Raw genomic sequence first — 22935 nt, forward strand, 5'->3', positions numbered from 1 at the left:
TTTTATTTATATACTGCCTTTCCAACAGATCAAGGTGTTTTACAAGGAAATGTGTCACAGTGGTGGAGTGTAGGCTCTGTGTAAAAAAGGTTCCAGATTCAGTTCCTCCCTTCACCTAATAAGACTTGATCCTGCCTGTGTGATTCACTACTACATTTTAGTGCTATTAGAACATGAAAAGATGCCCATGATGATAGGTTTATATAATTATTAATATTTGTAAAATGTCCTCAGCACTTCTCTCTGCTTTTTGCTTTTTTGTTATAGACTAGGTAAGTGTACTATTGTTTGCCAGAATTATGTATCGCCTTTTGCTTAATGTAATTCTGTGTATACTTAACTAAGTAGTAGAGATGCAAAGAACCTTGTTAGTAATTATAAAGATGCATATTGGGACACTAGCAAGAGTGATGCACAGTGGGCACTTTGCTGGTTCTAGTACATAGTATTGTAACAGCAGCCCTCTACTGGATACAGATGTTACAAAACTGACCAATTCTGATTCACACATCTGTAAATCCGCTAATATACAGGATTCTGATCAATATGCTTTACTCCTCCTGTATTCCCTAAATTAACACAGTGCTGGCCATTAAACATTAATGCAGAATGATCATTTCCTTTAAAAAATGAATACACTAAATTGGAATTTGTTATGCTTTTTCAGGGATCACAACGGTGCTCACAATGACAACCATCAATACCCATCTACGAGAAACACTGCCCAAAATTCCCTATGTGAAAGCCATTGACATGTATCTGATGGGATGTTTTGTCTTTGTCTTCATGGCCCTACTGGAGTATGCCTTGGTCAACTACATCTTCTTTGGCAGGGGACCACAGCGTCAGAAGAAAGCAGCAGAAAAAGCTGCCAGTGCTAACAACGAAAAATTACGAATGGATGTCAATAAGGTAAATTGAAATGGAAGACATATATATATAGCAGTTCACTGTTGGGTCAATGAATAATTCATTTCTTCCAAACAGTGTTTTAATATGCAATTCATCTTCTTCACAAATCTAGTAAAGAATATAGTAATTGGATTTCAAAACAGATTCTTTCCAGATGGGTTTTAAACTCCAGCTTACATCTTCTAGTAAACTCAGTGCTTATAACATGAATAAATATGTGGAAACAAAGGATAACAACATTCCACTAGAAAAAAAATGTTAGGACTATTGTGAAGTCGAAGGCTTTTTTGTGGGTTTTTCGGGCTGAAGATACCAGCCATAGATGCTGGCGAAACGTCAAGAAGAAACTCTTCTAGAACATGGCCACATAGCTCGAAAAACACACAAAAAACTTAGGACCGTTGTTCAGCTTGCTATTCAATGGAGGTAAAATCCAAGGAACTAAATACAGTGGGGTTTTAGTGCTGCTCTTCATAAAGGAAGGCAAAGGTTTTCTAAAACTGAGGAACTGGGAGCATTAGTGCAAGGTGATTTTTCTATTATTTACTTCTTTTCTTTTTTCTGTGCACTCAGCACACAGTTTCATGCAGGATTCATTTATTTACTATTGTGTACACACAGTTACTGTTCCTTACTTATTATGTAACATATAGGTATGTGTTAAATATATATTCAATAGTATTTGAATGCTACCCATGATTCTTTGGCTGCCTTCTAACAATAAAAATATACATGAATCTACTGGCGAAGGGGAGGATATTCTGAAAACCATGCTAACGTCAAAAGAACTAATCCCAGAATGCTGCAAAAACACTCTTCATCTGACAAGACTTAAAAGAAATAAAATGGTGGGAGGGACATATGAAGTCTATTGTACAAGCCATGTAGCTGGTTATACTCATAAGTGATAGGTGTTGATATTTAGATTATGTTTTGCTAAATTATGCAATGAGATTATTTTAGATACTTGGAGTCTTTGCATGAGCTGCTGGAGTAAGAAACAAAACCAAAAAAAGGAGAAGTTGAAATCTGTTTTTTCAGAATATAAAAATTAGTTTTAAGACTCAGTATTTATTTAAAAGTGGCTATAGGACTGCAGCCTAATAGCATCAGATAGGTCAAATGTGTTGTCATAAGAGGGTTCATCACACTTAGAAGGAAAGGCCCCAGATCCTCATGCTTCTACATAGACTTTCTTGATTCTACGTTCTACTCTCAGTTCCAAATGAATGCTTTAGCTCAGGGATGGACAACTATGGGGTTATTTTTCTGTTATTGGGGTCACACAGACTGCTAAAAAAAAGTAGAAGTGGTAAGAAGTCCACTTCTGGATTTTAAATGGAGCATCTTTTAGTGTAGGTGATGCAGCCTACTTAAAAAATAAATTGCTGTTCCAGGAAGCTTTCAGGAGAGAATACACCTTTGATGAACTAGGTAAACAGGAGTCCAAACAGTCTGGAATGGTTGATGTCTCGAAAAACATGCTTGAGGGCTATTTTCCAACCCTTTCTCTAGCCAGAAGAAAGTGCTCCTTCCCAAGGACAGGTTATCATGGCACTGGGGGTGGAATTCAACATTGCTTCATGGGAAGAACAATGATCAGCGAACATACCTGGAGATGAAACAGTAAACAAACCATAGCCATGCAATTCCACCATTTCTGTGTAATGGAAAAGAAGGCCCTCTCTTCAGAACCAAACTGCTTAATGACTAAGAAGTTTGCAGTGGAGCCTTAGATAAAATTCTCAGCCCCTGAGCAACTCTGTGTGGGAGAAGGTATCTACCTGCTAAGTTTCAAGCTCTTTAAAGTTTCAAGCTCTTTAAGACTATAAAAGCCAAGACAAGTGGCTCAGTTTCCAAAGTAAGCCAGGAACACACTGGAAGTCACTGAAAATCTTTTAACATTGGTGGTATGTAATGACTTACACAATATGTGTGGAGATCAGTGGACTACAGTCAAGTTTCAGAAGAAAACTGTACCAAAAGACAAAAAAGAGTTTTAGAAATCAGTCACCAGAGGAGAACCAATATTTTAGATGCAGCCAATAATCTTCACATGAGAAGATTTTTTAGTTAATATTTTTATCTAAATATAGATTTGTGTGGTGATACTTGATGTTTGATAAAAAGATAATTTTTCAACATGTAAAACATATTGAATGCAAAATAGTTTTGCCACAAATGCACAAGCACACAGATATATGACAGTAACAAGAGTATACGGGGGGATTTATTTATTTGACAGCAGTAAAGTGGGAATGTTTCCATATATTCTGTATAGAAAGGGAAGTAACCAGAAAGTAGTTTATGGGATATAGCTTCTGTCCTGAACTCAGACCTAGAGCAGCCTATATAGCAACTGAGAACTAGTACAGAAGGGGCACTGAACATACCATGAACAGTAGTGTGAGATAGTTCTCCATCTTGAATATGGCACTTCCCCTGGCAAAGAAATTCTAAGATTTCCTTGTGCAGAGGATGCATCTGTCAATCTGGTTCAATGTGCCCTGCAAGGTATATTATTGATAAAACCCTAATCAAGGTAGTTGACAATTGTTAAAAACCTACAGAGCAGAATTGTGCTTAGTTCATTCTGCTGTAGCTCTTTGGGAAAAAATATTTACAGTCACCCTTCCTAACTCACAGATCCACACCCTCGAATATCTGCGGAGGGCGACCTCCGCTATTTCCAATGGCACGCACACCATGCATGGGGGTCGCCCATTCAAACCTATGAGGCTTGAATATGAGTGAGCCTCCATTTTTGCTGGGTGGTCTGGAACGGATCCCCTGTGAAAACGGAGGGCAAACTGTATTTTCATTTAAGTTGAGGACTCCATCTTTTCTCACCTTTTTCAACAATTTCAGAAGATTTATGGCTAGTTGTTAAAGACAGCAATCAGATTTCATGATCTTTTCAAAATCCTGTACAGGTGACACTAATTCTCTGTATGCCTTTCCCAGATCTCCTTCCCTCTAGCTGGAATTCCCCTTTTCACTGCCTGAGGCAAATTGGCAAATTGGACATACAACTGGATTTGTAGTATCCACAGTTGGGTATCTGAGGAACAAAACTCTTCAAAACTTTTCTACCTCACCTCCTTGTCAGTAAAGTACTGCCTGCAGTGGCTGCTTCACTCTACCAGTAGGCAGAATTAAACACCACAGGCAGTAGATTTGGGGAGTCTTGAAAGGGCAGCAAATTGTCAGTTAAGAAATAATAATTTTAGTTACTGCTGAATAGAGCTAACTATGATGCATCTTATTGGATAACCCCAATTAGAGTAGACCCATTAAATCAATTTGTAAACAGTGAACCAATGCATAGGTAAGGCCCATTGAAATAATCAAGCTGCCTTGGACTAATTAGGTTTTAAGCCTGTTTCTGTCTTAAATCAAATAATATTCAAGAGTAGCCATGTTGATCATATGGTAAAGTACAGTAATATTCAAAATCCACAAAACAGTGATACCTTTATTCTTACAACCAAAATACAAAAAATACATGATGCAAGCTTCCAAAGCTCCAGTGGCTTCTTGATCAGGCAAAGATGTTAAAAACCATACAGGTGATGATCTTAGTCACAGGGCTACATTTTGTCAAGATGTTGTGTTGCTCTGTGTTGAGATGGTTTGGAGGGATATCTGTGCAGGCAGGCTCCTCCTCTTTTTGGCCATGTGGAACTGGGAACAAAGCATTCCACAGCCTAGGAGATAAAATTTGAATTCTGTTAGCAATACAAAAAGATACTTCTTCTGAGATACACAATATCTCTATTTTGTGGATTTGGGATGTTATCGTACTTTGCTATATGGCCAACATGAATATGTTTCTTGGATGTGCAGATACTGCTTTTTAGCCACTACAGGGGAATTCTAAAGAGGGAGCCAATGGATTGGAACTTTTCTATTTGAGGTCATTTTATTTTATTCTCCTGTATGATTTTTAATATCTTTGCCTGATGGAGGAGCCAGTGGAGCTTCATTTTATGCATTTTACTTGGCTGAATAAAGATCACTGTTTTGTGGATTTTGGATGTTATTGTACTCAAATCAAATAAAGCACTAACCAAGTTATCATACTTGTTCAATTTTTGTAGTCTTCTTTATTCCCTAAAGGACCTCTGAACAAGTAGGAATTAGCCAACCCAAAACAGTAGCTACCAATCTCAGAAACTGAATAATCAATTGCATTCTGTCTGATTCTTTCCATCCTACCCACTGAATGTTCTCAATCACAATTTGCTGGTGGTAGCACCATTCTACCTTTTGAGTGTTGGCTTCAAAGCCTGATATTGACCCTTTCTCAGATTCTTGGGTATTCCAGGTTGGAATATAGGGTTGAATGTTTTGCTCATCTGTTAAGTATGCCATAAAATCAATTTTTCTTTTGTTTCGCGTTCATTTTTTATTGTTGTTTTATATGTGCTCTATGTATGTGATCCTTTTGGTTGTGTATTTGACTCTCCTTCCAAGTTCTTTACCAGTTATGATAGCAAAAGAAACACAAGGGCCTGCCCACATGATATTTCCCCAGCCATTTACCTACAAAGTGCACACTTATAGATCAGTAAAAATAATTACATTTTACTTGTTGAATCCAAAACTACTTCTTCACTAGTTTTTCATGAATTCTCTTTCTGTTGTATTCTTTATATACAGTTATTCAGCATTGCACCTTTGACTTGGAGAGATAGTGTCAAAACAATTGTATAGATTATTCTGTTTGATCAAATTTTTGATGCTTAGAAATGTCGTATCTCTTGTTTCAATGCACGTTTCTACCTTGCTTTTAACAACACTTATCTCTCTATTTTTGGCTTTGAATCTTCTGCAGCTGCCTGTCAGGTTATTCCTTGTTCTCTTTATATTTCACAAGCTTTCTGTGCACATTCCTCTTATAGTCTCTCTGCCTTTATGTAAGATGGTTTTTCTCTTCTACCTTTCCATGTGATGATGTTTTTGGTTTTTAAAAATGATACATGATGCAAGAGGACAAAAATCTGAATAGGAAACCCTCTTCTGTTTTCATCTTTTGAGCCTTCCTGTGTTCTGTTATCTTCTTCTGTTTCTCTGTTAATATAGAAATAATCGTCGGTAAATATCTATCATCCCGTTTTTGAGGCATTTAGAATTATTTTACAACTACTATGTTAGTTCTAGCTCTGCTCACCATTCCCTAATTAGTCGGAGTTAAGAGACTTATTTAGCGTATTCTCTACTTTGTCTTCCAGATCTTTTATAAAGATATAAAACAAAATGGGACCGAATTGCGATCCCTGGATCCCACTGGAAATCTCTCCCCAACTAGATGGACTGCCAGTTACGATTACCCTCTTAATACGGTTAGATAGCCAGTTTTTGATCCATTTTATTGTACTAACTGTCCAAGACATCTTATGTTGGCCTTCTAACCATAAGCTATTGTATAGTGCTGTATGAAATGCTTTACTAAAACCCAGATAAAATATCCACTGCATTCTCATAATCCATTATACTGTAAATCACTTTGAAATTATTTTAACAGAAAAGCAACTAACAGATTATATATACCCTAATTTTTATATGCTGCATTGTCAAATTTTATGTATTGATTCAGTAGATTTAGTTTGAACCCATGTTCATGTAGTGCTTCGTGCTATTTTTCTCTTAAACAGACAATTCCTTTTGTTTCATTATTAAAGAGGAGTTTACTTTCAAGATTCTAGGATGGAGTCACAGTGCCATCTTATTTCTAATTCTTAATAGGAACCATGGCTCCATATAGATTCTTTTAGTCCTTACTGTGTTATTACAGATTTATAAAGAGTGTCTTGTGGTTGAAAAGTTCCTTGTTGACTGTATATCTGTTTGTTTTATAATTATAATGGCCTAGTGTATGTGTTTGTGTATGTGTCTTAAACCAGTTTCTTGTTTAGTGTATTCATAACTCTCACTGTACTGAGATTGGCTTCCACGTTTGTTGTTTTGAATTAATGTATATGCACACTGAAAGACATCTTAAAAATCTTAAACCAGATATCTTTTCACAATGCTTCCCCCCCCCCATCATCTTGAATTTGCTGTGCTCCTGATTATAGGCAGCTCTGCTTCCCTCAGTATTTTCTCTTAGTTTCCCACATAGGGGTAGATCAGTAATGTCTTAGCTTGGCATTTTTCCAGATAGTTTCCTTTTGCTTATACTTATGTAATAATTTCTAGAGCTTACTTTTTCTTTTGAGATCTTCTGTGCCTCTTCTTTCTTGCTACTCTTCTAAAATACTTGAGGCACCATACATATTCTAAGTTATATGAAAATACTAATGTGGTGATAATAATAATGATGATCAATATATAACAGCCTGATAAAGAGCTATATTTGTGTAATAGTAAAAGAGATTTACTAAACAGTGAAAAGGAATTCTCCCTATAAGATTGATTCTTTTCCTGAACTTCACTGTGCAGATTTCTGTACATTTATTTTCTGTACATTCAGATTTCAGTATTTCATTTGTATGCATCTTAACAAATTTCCAGTGTTTTACCACCTGAATTTTATTTATTTTATTTAGTTCCTACTCTTTTTAAATATATATATATATATGTCCAATCCATTATTTTGCAATAAGATTGATGAGCTATTTACAAATATTGCTTAGCATTTTATGTTGGCATTTATAAAGAAATTACTTCCTTTAACAAAAGTTATTCAAAGTATGTTAAAAAAATTCAGTATTCTCTCCAAAAAGTTGTCTGACTTTATGTGGCTAACATCTACACATTTTGGTGAGATATGTGAACTGAACACACTGGCAATGGTTTAAAAGTCCTTTTTGAATCCAGAATATAACCCTCTGTTCAGTAGTCTCTGTGTTACCTAAGGCCTCTATACTCAGCATCAATGGAAATGTGAATATTTGTCTTGGCTAATGCCAAGTGGCAAACAAATGAAATTATCTATCAGACCTACAGCAGAAATAGAACATAGTGCTTACTATTAGAGTGGGATTTAGCTCTATCCTTAAAGATTTGGCAGCTGCTTTGACGACTACACCAAAACAGGGAGCCTTATGAATTAATTGAACAAGCTGCCTTGAAAGACTCCCCTTCAGTAGAGGTCTTTAACAAAAGTTATACAGCTTGAGTGGACAATTTCAAGCCCTAGGGTCCAGTCCAGCCCTGTGAAGATTTCCAGGGGTTCTCGCTTTCCCTCTGTTTTGCAGTTTCTTAGCTTTTATGTGGAGTTTCTCCCATTCTAAATGTCAGTACTCTCCTAAAGCTTTATTACAGGTAGTATGAGTTTTAATCTAAAATACTGTATGCTGGTATTTTTGGTCTTCTTTTCTTTTCTTTTTTTCTCCTTTGGCCACACCAGCCACTCAAACACTGGGAACCCTCCTAACACTCAAGCCAGTCCATCTTTAATGTACAACCACCTCTTAAATCTGCTTGAGCAGTGGATTTCTTGCTGTGGCAGAGGGATAAGACAAATGACCTCTGAATTCCCTTTCAACTCATTGCATGTATATATTCTAGCAGAAGCTCCTGCCCTTGCCCACCTCCAATGGATAGAGGGAGTTTACAGAGAGCTTTTGTCTGAGGTACCATTTTCAAGGTATTTTGTTAACATTCCCTAGCCAGAAGAAGAGGCAAGAAGGAGTGAACAGGTAGCATAGATCTGAGGGGTTTGAGCCAGCGTTCAGTTTGCTGGTTTGCCTTTGGTTTGGAATAGTTTTGATGGCCAATTCCCAGCAGAGTAGAAGATGTTGTGAGTCCTCCTTTTTGTGCTGAAATGGTTTCCAGCTTTAATGCCTTGAACATTGTTGGCAGCTGAGGGAATAGAAGGAAAATTGCTATAGGACGGCTACCAAAGATAGAAGAAAGCAAGAGGAAAAGGACAGAGGACAATAGTATAAGACTCCACTTTGTCTAGCTTGGGTCTGTTGCTGCAGAAAACAGCTGTGTCAGTTTCTTTAGCATTTGCTCAGTATTAAATATACAGCCTCCTGTTAATTTATGCTAAGTGTATTGATGTTAGGATCGTTCAGAAGAATCCAGGGATACTGGGAAATATTGGAGCTAAGAGCTGGTCCACTCATTATGGTTGCCATGGAGATAATGGGGAAATCACTTACGTATCACTAAGGAATAGGAAGTTACCACAAAAAAAGAGGGTGAGATGTAAGTATAGTTTTAAAATAGGAAAGGAGCACAACATGGCTTAACTGAACAGAGAAAGAAGAATTTGGTTTACTGAATCTATATCATTTTAGTTACCCTTTGACCAAAACTCTTTGAGCAATATACAGAACAAAAACAACATAATAAACCTAATACAGTCAGCCCTCTATATCCACTGATCCTTTATCCACAGATTCAACTATCCACAGCTTTCAAATATTAAAAAAAACCCACAAATTTTAAAAAGCAAACCTTGATTTTGCCATTTTATATAAGGGACACCAGTTTACTGTCCCATTGTATTTAATGAGACTTGAGCATCCATGGATTTTGGTATCCACGACTGGTCCTGGAACCAAATCTCAGTGGATACCAAGGACCCATAGAGACGAACTATTTTAAAAGAAATAGAGACAAATAGGCCTTTGGTGGCACAAAAGTCAGCAAGATTTGTACCCTAGAGACAGTTCTAGAGAGGGCATTCCTTGATTTTGGAGCCAATGCAGAAAATGCCCATTCATAAGTAGACCTCTCCCAAATCTCAGTAGACAAGAGCGCTTGGAATCAGTGAATGATCTCATAGGATGCGCAAGGATCTAGTGTAAGAGGTAAGCCTTCAGACATTGTGATACCAAACTGTGCAGGACTTTATTAAAACCAGACCTTTGTAGTAATCCTCTTGCTGAGGATGCATCATTTTCCCATGCTGGTTCTAAAACCAAATGGGTTTTGTTTCTTATCCAGATTTGATTCTGGTGCTCACTCTATTCCATAGCTCTGAACAGTTAAATTTAGTCAGCTTTCTCCTATGTAAAAACAAGTATTTAATTAACATTAAGATATTGTCAGAGGTTACACTCCATACTTTTCAAATTGTGAGTGCTATCAAAAGTAAAAGCACTCTTCAACAAACTACCATTTGTGTCCATATACAGCATGTAGAACTTGTATCCATACATTCTTTTTAAACCCTTTTTAAAAGTTCAAAGAAGCCACTGAGCATAACTGTATATTGCTGTTGTGTAAGGATATGCTATAAGCCAGCCAAGTCCAGGCCATTGTTTGCTAGTTCTCCATTAGCATTATGTAAGAATTTGCTATAAATGTAATGTGAGGTGGTAGTGGTGGCAGACATAGCCTGTGGCCTGTTACAGAAAAAGTCACAAGGTAATTTCTCTGTACATTTTGTAGCACTATTCCTGGTGACATCATAAAAAAAAGATCAGTTCAGCTATGTGGGACTCCCTGTCCACAGCAATAATTTCAGTAAGACACCTTTAATTTTACACAAGAACAGCATATATAGTTTAAAATATGTCAGCCCAAATCTCAAGATTACATAATCCAAGAGCCTGTTCTCTAAAACATTCAGAGAGGTGAAAAGTTAGTTTTCACCATGATACAACCTTTCTCAGAATGTATTCTGTATTTTTGTTTAAGATTTTTTAAACAGAAAACATGATTAAATGTAGCTGTTACCAATATGTACAGTTCAGTCCATGCAGAAAAGTACAACTGTATAGGCCTTCATGGGAGTAATGTACATAAAATCTACTTTACTGTTGGGGCCAAACTATATGTCCCACACTGGAGGATAAGTTCATCATTTTTTCCCCAAGTGTTTTTTTTTTTTTTTTTTTAGTTCCTTCTGCACTGTTCAAGAAGCAGTGTGCCTCACCAAATGTGGCATACCGTAACAAAGAGAGATCTCTGTAACCAACTAACTACCTTTTTGCGGCATCATTCATAGGCTCCAACTTGTACTATGTCTGTGCTTTCTTCCCAGTTACCTCTCACGCATGTGAACCATACCAGGATCAGTGAGCAGATATGGATGCATCACTTTTGTGTGACATCTTAGAGGGGAGGAATGGTTAACATGTAGCCTTCCAGATGTTTACCAGACTGTTATTTCAATCAACCCTAACAAGCAATGAAGAAGAATGATGGAAAATGCAGTCCAGCAACATTTAGAGGGCCAAACATTGCCCACTCTTTTATAGATCCCACCAGTTTGGATGCCAGTGAAAAAGTGAATCAGATAATATAAAGCATAAGGGCCATTTGTTTAAACTGAGTGGAAGGTGGCTGGGTAGTTAGTTCTGCATGGTTTCATTCTCTCTTCTAGAACAGGCAATAATGTCATGGTAAGTAACTACAGTCGACCCTCCATATCCACGGATACTAAGGGCCCACTGTATGTCGCTGGAATACAGTGGTGTCTAGTAGGCTGGAGACACATCCATATTGCTGGAGATGATAGTTAGAGCAAAAACCTGACAAGCCTGTTTCTGCAGTGGTGACACCAAAAGAGAAATAAAATGCATGCATAGTATAGATAACTATGCCCCTTTCATAACTACTGTACTCTCAATTCTCTGAACAAAGAAGATTTTCATACCTGGCTGCATCACTACTAAAACATCCCCAAACATCCCTAAAAGGTGGAGGAAGCACCTGTGTCTGAAAGCCAGGCCTGCTTCCTGAATCGCCATTGAAACGTGGCTCCCTCTTAGCATCCCTGAATCTTTCCTGGGGAGCGGAATTCCTCTGAAGGCAAAGTTTTTCATAGGAAATTTTCTCCCCATGAGACGATTCAGGGACGCTATAGAGGGAGCCACATTTCCATGGCGATTCAGGAAGCAGGCCTGGCTTTCAGACACAGGCGCTTCCTCCACCTTTTAGGGATGTTTGGGGGACATTTTAGCAGTGATGCAGCCAGGTATGAAAATCTTCAAATAGTCTTGAACTATAGCTTCATTATGCAGTGGTAATTGGAACAATATTTGGGTAATATGTGATTCAGTGCTAGGATGAGAAGGAAAATGTTGGCCTGAGAAACAGAACCAGATAATTTTGCTTTAGTAATCAAGCATTTGTGCACATAGAGGCTATGGAAGAAATGGCTACACTTGGTTCAATAAATTTGCAGTCCTATATTAGTGACTCTTTCCATTTTACTTGAGAAGTCATTTCGTATGATAAGTTGGTTCATCTTATGTGGTGTAATGGAGTATGGGATTTTGTGGCAATGTTGGTAAAGTGCTTGGAATGTTTGGATGAGCTTATATTATGGAGCGATGGGGCAGAGAGAGTAATTCTGTTGCTGCCAACTGAACTACTTTGATGCTAAGCATCTCTGACCACCAGCAGATCCAATAGAAGCTGTCCAAATCCTAGACTGCTGTGGCTCAGACAGGATGGCCTCTAGTGAAGTAGACGAAGAATGCAAAGGAGAAGACAGGAACTCGGAACCATTAGGGTAAAGGAAGCAGAGGGTTGAGAGAAAGAACATCCCAGAGGAAACAGAAAAAGAAAAAGATGGTGATAGGGAGGAAGGAGTAAGCAGGGAAAAGAAAGGATCATGTTCAAGAGATTGGAAGGATGGCTGCAGTTTACATGTTGGCCTAAGTCCAATTGTTAGTCCCAATTAGAGTTGACCTGTTGAATGAATGGTACCTAGGAAAATGTAGACTTAGTCAAGTTTCCATTGATTCAGAAAATCCTGTCTAGTTGAGATTAATAGTTGGATTTAGGCCATAAGGTCATATCTTTTCAAGTATGCCCAGTGGCAGCTCATCATTTCCATAGCAGTGAGGCATTGAATCTGTTCTACTTCTAGTCTGACTTTTAAAGAAACTATCTAATGTACTGAGACCTATCCCTCAAAACACAATCAGTATCTGTGGATAGGCCTTTTGAAATGGAGACTAAAACTCAGACCAAGACTTAACATCTCATAGGATGTTATCACATGGGAGAAATGTCTTCCCGTTTAAAAAAAAAAAAAGTAAGGCCAGTTCAGAAATGAACACAAGAACATGGATGGTTATCACACCACAGAAGAACACAGCACCCATCCCAAAGCCAAAGTTGTGGAAATACAAAAGAAATTATCATATGCCTACGTACCCTTCATAGTCTAGAATTCGAATTAGCATCCCTGCACATGCGCAATGAGGGCAGAATTGGATCATGACCTTTTTACACTTCTGGCAGGGCTTGGTTCTGGTTCCCGTGGTTTTGCCTTGTTTCACATTTTTTGTTCATTCATTACCCTTTATTTCATGTTATTTAGGCAATTCACATTATTTGTTCATGCATTACCCCTTATTTCATGTTATTTAGGCATTTCACCAATTCAAAACCAGTCCAAAGCAACTTTGCACTTGGGTTGAGCTCTGGACTATGACTCTAGAAGGCTGGGATTGAAACCCACTGAGTGACCTGATGCAAGTCACACTCTCTCAGCCTCCTCAGAAAATGTCAATGGCAAACCCCATCTGAATAGACCTACCAAGAAAACCCTGTGACAGGGCCGCAAGAGAGAAAGAGAGAGCCCTGGCCAATTCCTTCCCTCCAGTTGGAGAGGATGAGTTTTGCAAAGGGAAAGAGCCGGAAAGGGCTGGGAGGAGGAGGGAGGGTGGGTGGGTGGGTGTCTCTGGGGGGAGGGATGCTTCATCCCCAAAATAACTCCAGAACAGCTCCGAGAGAGGAGAGAAAAGTCTTTCACACACCTCCAGGAGGGAGGAAAAAATTGCAGCCAGCAGACTGATTCAAAGGAAATCCAAGGGTGACCAAGACATGTGTTCCATACCTGTGAAATTTGAATTGAACGCAACTTTTGAGTGGAATGGGATTTGTAAATTCTGTATTTCCCCAAATTTACATATCTCTTGGTTGACCCTGGATTAGGTTCAAATTGATCTAGCATTGATTTCAGTTACGTGTGATAACCTCTCACACAACAACGTGAAACTCCATGATTCACTGCATTGACCTTCCAATTCCCCCGTGTGTTAACGTCCACAGAGAGAGAAGGCACCAGCCACCAGAGGGCAAACTTCTGCTAGATATAAAATGCTGAATGGTAACCTTACTCTGAGTTCGTTGGCTGGGGGTGGTAGAAACAATCATTCCTATATTTCTTTTGTTTGTTCTGTTCAGTTTTGTTTGTTCATTTTTATTTTTAAAGCCATAGATATAATTGTATCATTCTGTCTGCAACTATTCTTTTTGTGTTCCTATTTAAAAGTGATCTGTTTGGATTGTTTTACCATGTCAATATGTTCATGCATTTCTGATAGTAACTTACAGGTTAACACTGTGCAAGGAGCTGCATGTATAATGCTTCAGAAAAGTAAGAAATATTGTTGAATGAAGCTACTGATGCTCCTCCCAAATGAAAATAGTTGCTTCATTTTATTAAAAAATAAAGTTTTGTTTTTTGCTGCTCTGCACCATGGTCTTACATAGTCTTACACAGAACTGTAATAGACAGCCATCATTTGGGAGTTTTAGATACCAGTTGGAATCCTTTGCTCCAAATATCTCCTGTTTGAACTGGAAGGTCAGCAGTATCTGTACCCCGTGGTCAATAGTCCACAGATTATTTTTAGGATCCTCAATGAATTTCATTTTCATCATCTATCATGTTATCTTTTAAAGTGATCCTACAACTCTTCCATTATTATTAAATTTGAGTTACTGTTTTACGGCATTCATCTTGGACATTTGTGATTTGTTAAATTGTTTATTCTCCCCCTATTTTCCTACCCTATAAAATTTCTGTGTTTTGCTCCTAAAGTCTTCCATGCACCATCAGGATCCCTTTCCTGTGGTTGTATAATCCTGTAGCACCAAGGGAGTTTCTTTTTAACTTTGTTTCACCACGCTTTAAATCTACCTGTTGTTCTGCTTTGTCTGGAATAATGTTTGCATGTCATAATTTATTTATTTCTTCGTCAAAACTGGGCAGTTTTGAAAAACATATATATTATATATGTACACATTTCCATCACAAATCCATTTTGTTTTTAATATCAGGGCCAAGACAACAACAGCATTGCTAATTCTGGCACATATTTCTGCTGATTGTTGGCTCAGACTGCCCTGTGCTTTGAATTAACATGCATAGTTTATAATAGTAGCCTATAGTGCATTAATTTTTAATGAAAGCTAACAGCTGCCTTTTCTCTAAGGAAACTGGTCTTGATTTTATTAACTTACAGGACAGAAGAATAATTGGCACATATCATTGTCCAGAAATGTATTCAACAAAGGTATATTTTATTGTTTTCTAATGATTTTAGCCTTAGAGATTTAAAAACTTGAGTTCGTGGACCATTTGTGGCCATTAAAGATCCCATGGCGCATTTTAGAAGAGCTGGCACCCCAAGCCAAGATCCTGTCCAAAGTCTGATTGTACTATGAATGGTCTTCCTATCTCCTGAACCATCTCCACCATTCACCCACCCACCCACCTATGTACCCCACATAGTTTTAATTGGCTACAACATTCTTCATTTCCTGTAGTACAACAGAGCGTGTTGTTAGATAGCCACCACATTTTGCCTGAGAGGTGATTGCACTTGTTGGTGAAGTGATGTCGCTTTCTAAAGTCTGTAAAGCGCTTTGGGATCCTTCTGGATGAAAGGCGCCCTGCAGAACTGATGTGTTTCATTGTTGTATTGTAAGCTTTTCTTTAGTTACAAGCATACATTGTCATTAGGGATGGGCGAACCTGTTTTATTGAAGTGACTCTAAATCATCTTCCTAACCTTAAACACAGACTGTTACTTCAAGTCAAAAACTCAGACCAATTGGCTTGTCATCATTATTTATTTTATAGAATTCCTGTTTTGAAAGTGAAATATGGATCTCTTTCCAGTGAAGGGAAAATAAATGCCTTTTTATGAAAAACTATAGTCTCTTCCTACTTGTTCTACAATAAGACAGTTGATGGTTCACCCATTACTAATATACTGCTATCAACTAATTGCCAGTGTCTCTTCTGAAAAAGGTATAGAGACCTCCAGCCTTCTCAAACTGTGGTGTTATCAAACAAGTGTCTGATCACAGTAGAAAACCTATTACAAGAGAAAACACGAATGGTATTAAATGGCATGGTTACCCAAAGCGGTTTTCTTTTCTTGCTAAATTTTTGAACATGTGGCCTGCTTGTTCAGTTATTCACTTTGGGACGACTAATGGCATCTCTGCAGCAGTCACAGAAGACTCCAAAGCTGCCCATATGAAAAGTTGATCTTTCTGATTATCATAAGCTCCACACACACACACACACACACACACACACACACACACACACACTTCAAACAGTCAAACGCAATATTTTCTAAATATCATCTTGTGAGAGGGTGTATGTATAAACCTTTTTAAAGTATTTAAACAGATCTTCTCCTATGGCCAAGCTACACAGTTCTCTTTCCAATGAAGTGTGTGGAAGGTTGAATACTGTTTAACCTTAGAGGTCTGGGCTTTGTCTAGAAATGGAAAATGAAACTTTCAAAAAGCTTTGCTATCCTGCTTCTGTAATTCATGCCATCCAACCTATCCACATTCCCCAGGATTATCCAGTGCTTCTGTTTTGCTCTCTTGAATGTAACCTGAAAATGTGTTCTCACAGTTGTGTCATAAGGCTAACTTCCTTCCATTTAAACTGCTTTTTAAGTGATTTAGATTTTAAAGGATTTACCATTTGTTAAGTGGTAAATTCTTTAATGTTTGGTGCCATATTGAACTGTGGAGAGAGGAAGGAAAAAACTCATCCCTGTCTGTTTACCCCTGTTTGGGATTGGCTGGTTGACCTCAGAATTCAAGGATCAAATGGTAGCACCTTGAAAAATGAAACGGCTCTGCTTATACATACATAAATGTTTGTTATGAGACTGCAGAAATAGTATGCTTGGATATTGTTTCATGGGAAGTGGTTGTAGACCTGCTCCAGGCATTCTGATCAGAATTATGTTAATTTTGTTACAGGCCCAAACATATCTTATACAACAGGCTTTTTTTTCTCTCTTAATGTGCAAGGTCAGTGGGAGCATGGAAGCCTTCTTCAGTTTCATTTCCATGTATTCAGATTTTCTTTGAAGGCTTCAGGAAATATCTAATTCAAAAGATTTGTATAATTTTGATTTGAAAGTAAAACTGAATAATTTTGACTAAATTTTATGTTGATCTATAAACCAAAACAACCTGAAGATAAAAATTAATATCCCACATGCACTAACAGTTCCAGCCTATACAACCTATCTTTGCTTTCAAATTATGAAATCTTGTAGCAGTCTATGGTATATTAATATACTATAATGGTGAACAATTAAATGGATTAAGAGTAAAATTTAATTTTAATAATGCAAACTTTAAGATACCACCCAAAGGAACAATAATTTATAAATTGTCTATAATGATTCAAACCACAGTACTACTGCTTGTCTGAATATTTCCAAGTGACTTAACATGGTGTTCACCAGTTTGTGGACTCAGTGTGTACTGATTATGCTACAATTACTAGGCATAAGGAGCAGCTGCAAGGGAACACAAATATTTTCCTGCTCAGCCACAATCAGAAGCCCACACTTTTAAAAGGTCAATTTCCACTTTTAAAAAGTACTTATGTGTGGTTAGCTGCACCATAATAACATTGCTTATTCAAATGTGCATCTCTTTGAAAGCAAAGTACTGTAAATACACAGCATACATACTGAGATCTATGTCTGATTTATGCCCACCTGAAATATCACTTGCTCAATTTACACCCGTGCAACAAGTGATAAGATTGCAGACAGCTGTTTATATATATAAATCTCCTTAGCCAAATACCAGTGTATGTGTCCTGTTAGTATTTGGGTCAAGAGACACAGCAACAGCTAAATAATCTTGTCCTATAGTTCTCCCAGTCTGCTATTAATATAAATTTTTAGATATCATAAACATCTGAAGTGGACTTCTCTCCAGCAATGAAATGAATCACGAAACCCAAGAGACATTCCTGTGTACATTTGTGTTCCCAGTAATACAAAGGGCTGCTAGAGTAGAAAGGAGATAGTATGAAAAGGTAGTTCATTTTGATCTGAGCATAGGAATACACTGTGAAAATTGATATTGTTTGCAATTAAAAGGTGACATGATAAAAGAACCAGTAAAAAATGTTACTTCAGCTATTTTTAAAAAATGCAAAGATTATATATAACTTTGCCAGAGTTCAAATTATTTTCAAATAAAATATAAAGCAGACACTCAGTTGATAGACAATGTATCAATTTAATATTTAGTTCAAATATTTTTTTTTTCGGATGAGATAATTAGAAGCAAGAAATATAACATATTAAGAAAATAAGGATTTCCTTAGAATGCCAAAAAAATGTTACAGTACTTATTTCCAGGTAGCAAAATGGCTACCCGAAATAAGCAATAGCCTTTTTATGAGGAGAGACATATAGCAACAGGGTATCTTGTAACTCCATATAATAGAGAGCTCATTGTAACTCCAGTCATTTGCCCTTTGAACCTTTAGTGGTAGAAATTTAATATGGCATTTAAAACAATTGTTTAATTTTCTCTCCAATTACTGGTAACACTCCAACCTCATGCTGGGATTATCCTCTGACATGAATGCCTGGTGAGTCTTGCCTCTAAAGTACTGCCTAATGCCATGGCCAGTCTTCTGTTCTGATTTGATGTTCCAAATCGATATTTTTTTCCCTGAAGTGAGTACTGTTCACCTCAGCATTATAAGTTGAAAGAGGCTGCAGTGTAAACAATTTTATCAGCTTTCACTCTTCCAATAGAAGGCATCATATCATACCAAAATGTGACTGCCAAGCCCAAAATAACAGCCCTATGATAAAATGCAGACATTTTTGAGGAAAGCAGCATTCTAACAAAAGATGCCATGCCTGGTCTATCTGATTCTGCAGCATTTTTGAGCTCACTGTGATTTTAATTGCTGATAAATTTTGTCAGAACAGAAAATTAGGCCCGCAAAGAGCAGCACTTCATGCAAGAACGTAGTGACAAATTTCCAAGACATCTGCCAGACAAACATGTGGCCACTAATGGTGCCATATTATGTATTTGCCTGTGCTTTCAAAATACAGGATCCGCAAGTAAATATATGTATGTTACTTCTCTGTTGGCCTGCATTGAATATAGTGTCTTAGGTCTGGCCTCTCTAAATAACTGGCTGGGTTTGATATTTTATTGCACACACTAAAACAATCTCTTGTGTTTTCCAGATGGATCCACATGAAAATATTCTGTTGAGCACACTTGAAATTAAAAATGAGATGGCTGCTTCTGAAGCTGTCATAGGCCTTGGGGACCCTAGAAGCACTATGCTGGCCTATGATACCTCAAGTATCCAGTACCGGAAGGCTGGCTTACCAAGACACAGCTTTGGCCGTAACGCCCTGGAGCGGCATGTGGCACAAAAGAAAAGCCGGCTACGGAGACGTGCCTCTCAGTTGAAAATTACCATCCCTGACTTGACTGATGTAAATGCCATAGATCGATGGTCCCGCATATTCTTCCCTGTTGTTTTTTCCTTCTTCAATATTGTCTATTGGCTTTATTATGTGAACTAAAAACAAAACAAAGCCACACAGATATCAAGGACTGGATTTCTCTTCAAAATCAGTTGTACAGCCAAATGTGGGACATAGGGAGGAAAAAAAACCTATTCAGGACAAAAGTTGCTTTAAAACACCTTAGTTGCTGGCCCACTATATAATCTATTTTGTAATGTTTGGGTTTTCTTGCAAAAGAGATAAACATACACGTTTTAGTACAAAGGATGCAACACAACCTTTAAAGATATCATTGTGTTTAATGCTTGGAGATAGATTTTGAAACTTGGTCATTTTTTGCAGGTGTTTTTTTAATTTTAGCACTAATATGTTTAGACACAAAAGAAGGAAGCTAGAAAAAGGGTTTGAGCTCTGATAGTAACACCTCTCTTCACATCTGAACATATAAAGCATTATGGAATGGCGAGAGATAGAACACTAATGTTATAATGCTTATAACTCAAACCATTATTCCAACATTACCTTTTCAGGACATTAACTTGAAAATAAGTAGTGCCTATCATCATACCATGAGGATGAGTTTTCCAGAGTATATCATGTTGCTTATGGAAAGAATGGAAGTAGTGAGTCGTGCGAAATTCACACAAAAATTGGTAGCATTATGTGAAAGAGAAATTGTCATTTAGTTAGTAGAGCACAATAGTTACCATGCTGTATAACACTGATCCACAGAATTGTTGAGGAGATGCCCAAGTATGTGCTGCAGTGTGCCTCACTTAATGTCTGTGTGTAAAGTGCCAAATGTCAAGGGGCCAGTAGTGACTTCAAAGGTGGCTTTCTCTTGGTGCTCTGTTCTTCCTTGTGGGAGAAAAACAGTGGCAAATGTTTTCAGAACTAAGAGTCAGGGAGAAGCTACAAATACTGTACAAATAATTGGTATCAGTTTGCCTGTTAGTTTATGCAGTAAGGGTTCTTAATTACAGGCTTGATATTATTTCATTCCCACATGAAAGACATTGGATAGAAGCAAGTTTCTGCTGTTTCAACAACATATATATTTTTGTATTTCATAGAAAGCACTTACCTTTTAGTACAGAGTTTGGTTGCTTTCTTCCATTACATTTAATTTTAAGTGTCTAATTTTTATTTGGAAAGTATTCTTTGGGGGAGGGGGGAGGAATACATAAAAGAGGAAGAGAAACTCTAATATCCTCAGATGAAAGGGGATGAATAATTTTCCCTATATTCTGAATCTTAGAACTGCCCTTCCTTTTGTTTGTTTCCCCATGCAACTCAATTTTTCTACAGTCCCCATTCCTGAATCACTGGGATAGGTTGAACTGAAAATTTTCAGTCCATTAAATATTATCATAGCATCTTCCAATCAGCTCAATGAAGTTTGTGCAGGATTCAGAATAGTTCTTGCTTCTAATATAGAAGAGCTATTTTAAAACAAAAGATGTGTTACAATGGGTTACAAAGGATTAGAGAAGACTGTACTCTCTCTTAGATAAACATTTCCCTTTTGATTTGTGTCTTTTTTTCAAAAGCCCAAATCAGTGTGTGATTACTCCTTAGTAAAGTATTTTAAAAGTTTGCACAGATTATTCATATCTGATTTTGGACACCACCATGTATTTTCACCATGTGAAAAGACTGGTCTCATGGTTTCCCATATGCTGTTGGGCCTGGTCCATTTCATAGATCAGAGAATCATTCATTCCTCTTGTAATATTATCCCCAACCAGAATAAGAGAATTCTTAGACCCTTTGCTTAGAGCATCTTTTCTGACAAATGAGATTAGTTGCACTGTATTCATGGTTCATTTCATTTATTCATTTCCATAAAGAAGCTGCCCATTAATTTGATACAAACAAAGCTTTAAAATGTGGAAAATATCAACATTACAGTTAATCCCTGGGATTTGCAGACCTCAAAAGAAAGTATTTTATAACTTTTCTCTTCTCATATTGGTTCAATAGGTCAGCTATAATGAAAACTATAAAATCAGCTCCTCATACTGCACTTTAAAATATCTGGAAGTTTACGGTATAAGCCATAACATTTTCTGACCTTGCCAATGGGAGGATGAATTTTACCGAGGGGGGGGGGGTGTCACAAAGAAAGTGCACAATCACCTCCATGAGGTCCTTTTCATTGTTAAGGAGGAACTGCTTACAGAAATAGATGTCATATCATGTTTCTGAGCTAAGGAATTTAAAATACAATGAGGTGTATGTACTAGAATAAGATTTAAATGAGAATTGAAGGACCATGATACAAAACAAAACAAAAAAGATTTTGTTTTTCTCCTCTGTAGTGCCAGCATGTGGTAGAAACAGACAAAAGTATTACATGATTTAATTCATAAAGGAAATTTAAATAAGCGGTTACCTTTGAATTGAACAGAAATGTGCTCTTGTTCTTATTAGTTATAACCACATTTCACATTACTATTTTTTTTAATTTATTTATTTATTTATTTATTTTGGTTTCAGGATGCATACTTGCCAGCAATTAAGGTGTTTTCTCTTCATCTTTGTGAAATTCATGGCAAAATTACAAGTATATAATACGGCACAGTTTTAACAATATCTTTGCGATCAATGCTCTGTAAATACATTCTGTATATGATTGCTAGTAAGTCTAATATGCATTTTCCAAACTGAAAATTCATGCAGCATATTTGTGTTTGCCTAAGGAATGTTATGTTTCTATACTACTGCGGTTTTAATGACGGGGAAGAAAGAACCAAGCAATTTCATGCTGAATATTTTCTGTTATCATCCCCAGTGGGAAGCAAAGTCTTGAACAATAGCACTGAAGGGGGACACCTGATACTTTTTGTACTCTAATATATTAAAAAAGAAAAAAGAAACTTTAGACTCTGCCAGACAAAAGCACAATGCATAGAAAACAAGAGAGCAAGTGCATATAGATAGATACATAGATAGATATATCTGGGGAGGGGGGAATCCCATTTAAGTTTAGGTAAAATGCACACTAGACGTGCAACTGAAATAATTCTTTTTTAAAAAACTAAATCTGTGTTCCAGTTGCATAGTTAGCAGTTAATGTAAGTGAAGACAAAACACTAAACATTATCAATGTCTATGGCGAGTATATAGACATATATTTTAATATGTGTATATATATTCCTCTGTTGATAGGTATGTGTGTGTATGTGTGTATACGCATGTAGACACATATAAATATGCACACATACATACATATATGTACAGATACATGTACACACAGAGAAAGACATCCTGATCCAGTGACAGGAACCCACAGGTGGAAATGGATTTCTTCCCATAGATGTGCTATACTAGGGTGCAGGCAGGTTGCTGAGAAATGTTTGAAGGATGGGGAGGATATCCAAATACCCAGCATTCTTTCCAACCCCTCCCCCATAGAGTTGTTGGGCCATAGTCTGCATCTGTCCTTATCTCGGTGCTGTGAGAGGTACCAATTTAAGAATGAGTGAGCTTCTGGATGTAGAAGAGGTAGTGGTCAGTTTTAGGGACTCCA

General features: G+C 37.2%; 1 protein-coding gene across 4 annotated transcripts in view; it reads left to right on the forward strand.

The window, feature by feature from the left end:
- GABRB2 (gamma-aminobutyric acid type A receptor subunit beta2) overlaps positions 1–22602 on the forward strand; it is a 148886-nt gene extending 126284 nt beyond the window's left edge. The window contains exons 9-12 of one of the 4 annotated variants that reach the window (XM_042452244.1): positions 668–912; positions 6147–6257; positions 15084–15134; positions 19113–22602. In XM_042452244.1, coding sequence (XP_042308178.1) covers positions 668–912; positions 6147–6257; positions 15084–15134; positions 19113–19460 — 755 coding nt within the window. In that variant the 3' untranslated portion in view covers positions 19461–22602. The remainder of the gene's footprint in view (positions 1–667; positions 913–6146; positions 6258–15083; positions 15135–19112) is intronic. The other 3 variants (XM_042452245.1, XM_042452246.1, XM_042452248.1) reach the window with 3 other exon arrangements.
- The last annotated feature ends 333 nt before the right edge of the window (positions 22603–22935 follow it).

This window comes from Sceloporus undulatus, chromosome 2 (genome assembly GCF_019175285.1).
Source record: "Sceloporus undulatus isolate JIND9_A2432 ecotype Alabama chromosome 2, SceUnd_v1.1, whole genome shotgun sequence".
Lineage (NCBI taxonomy): Eukaryota > Metazoa > Chordata > Lepidosauria > Squamata > Phrynosomatidae > Sceloporus > Sceloporus undulatus.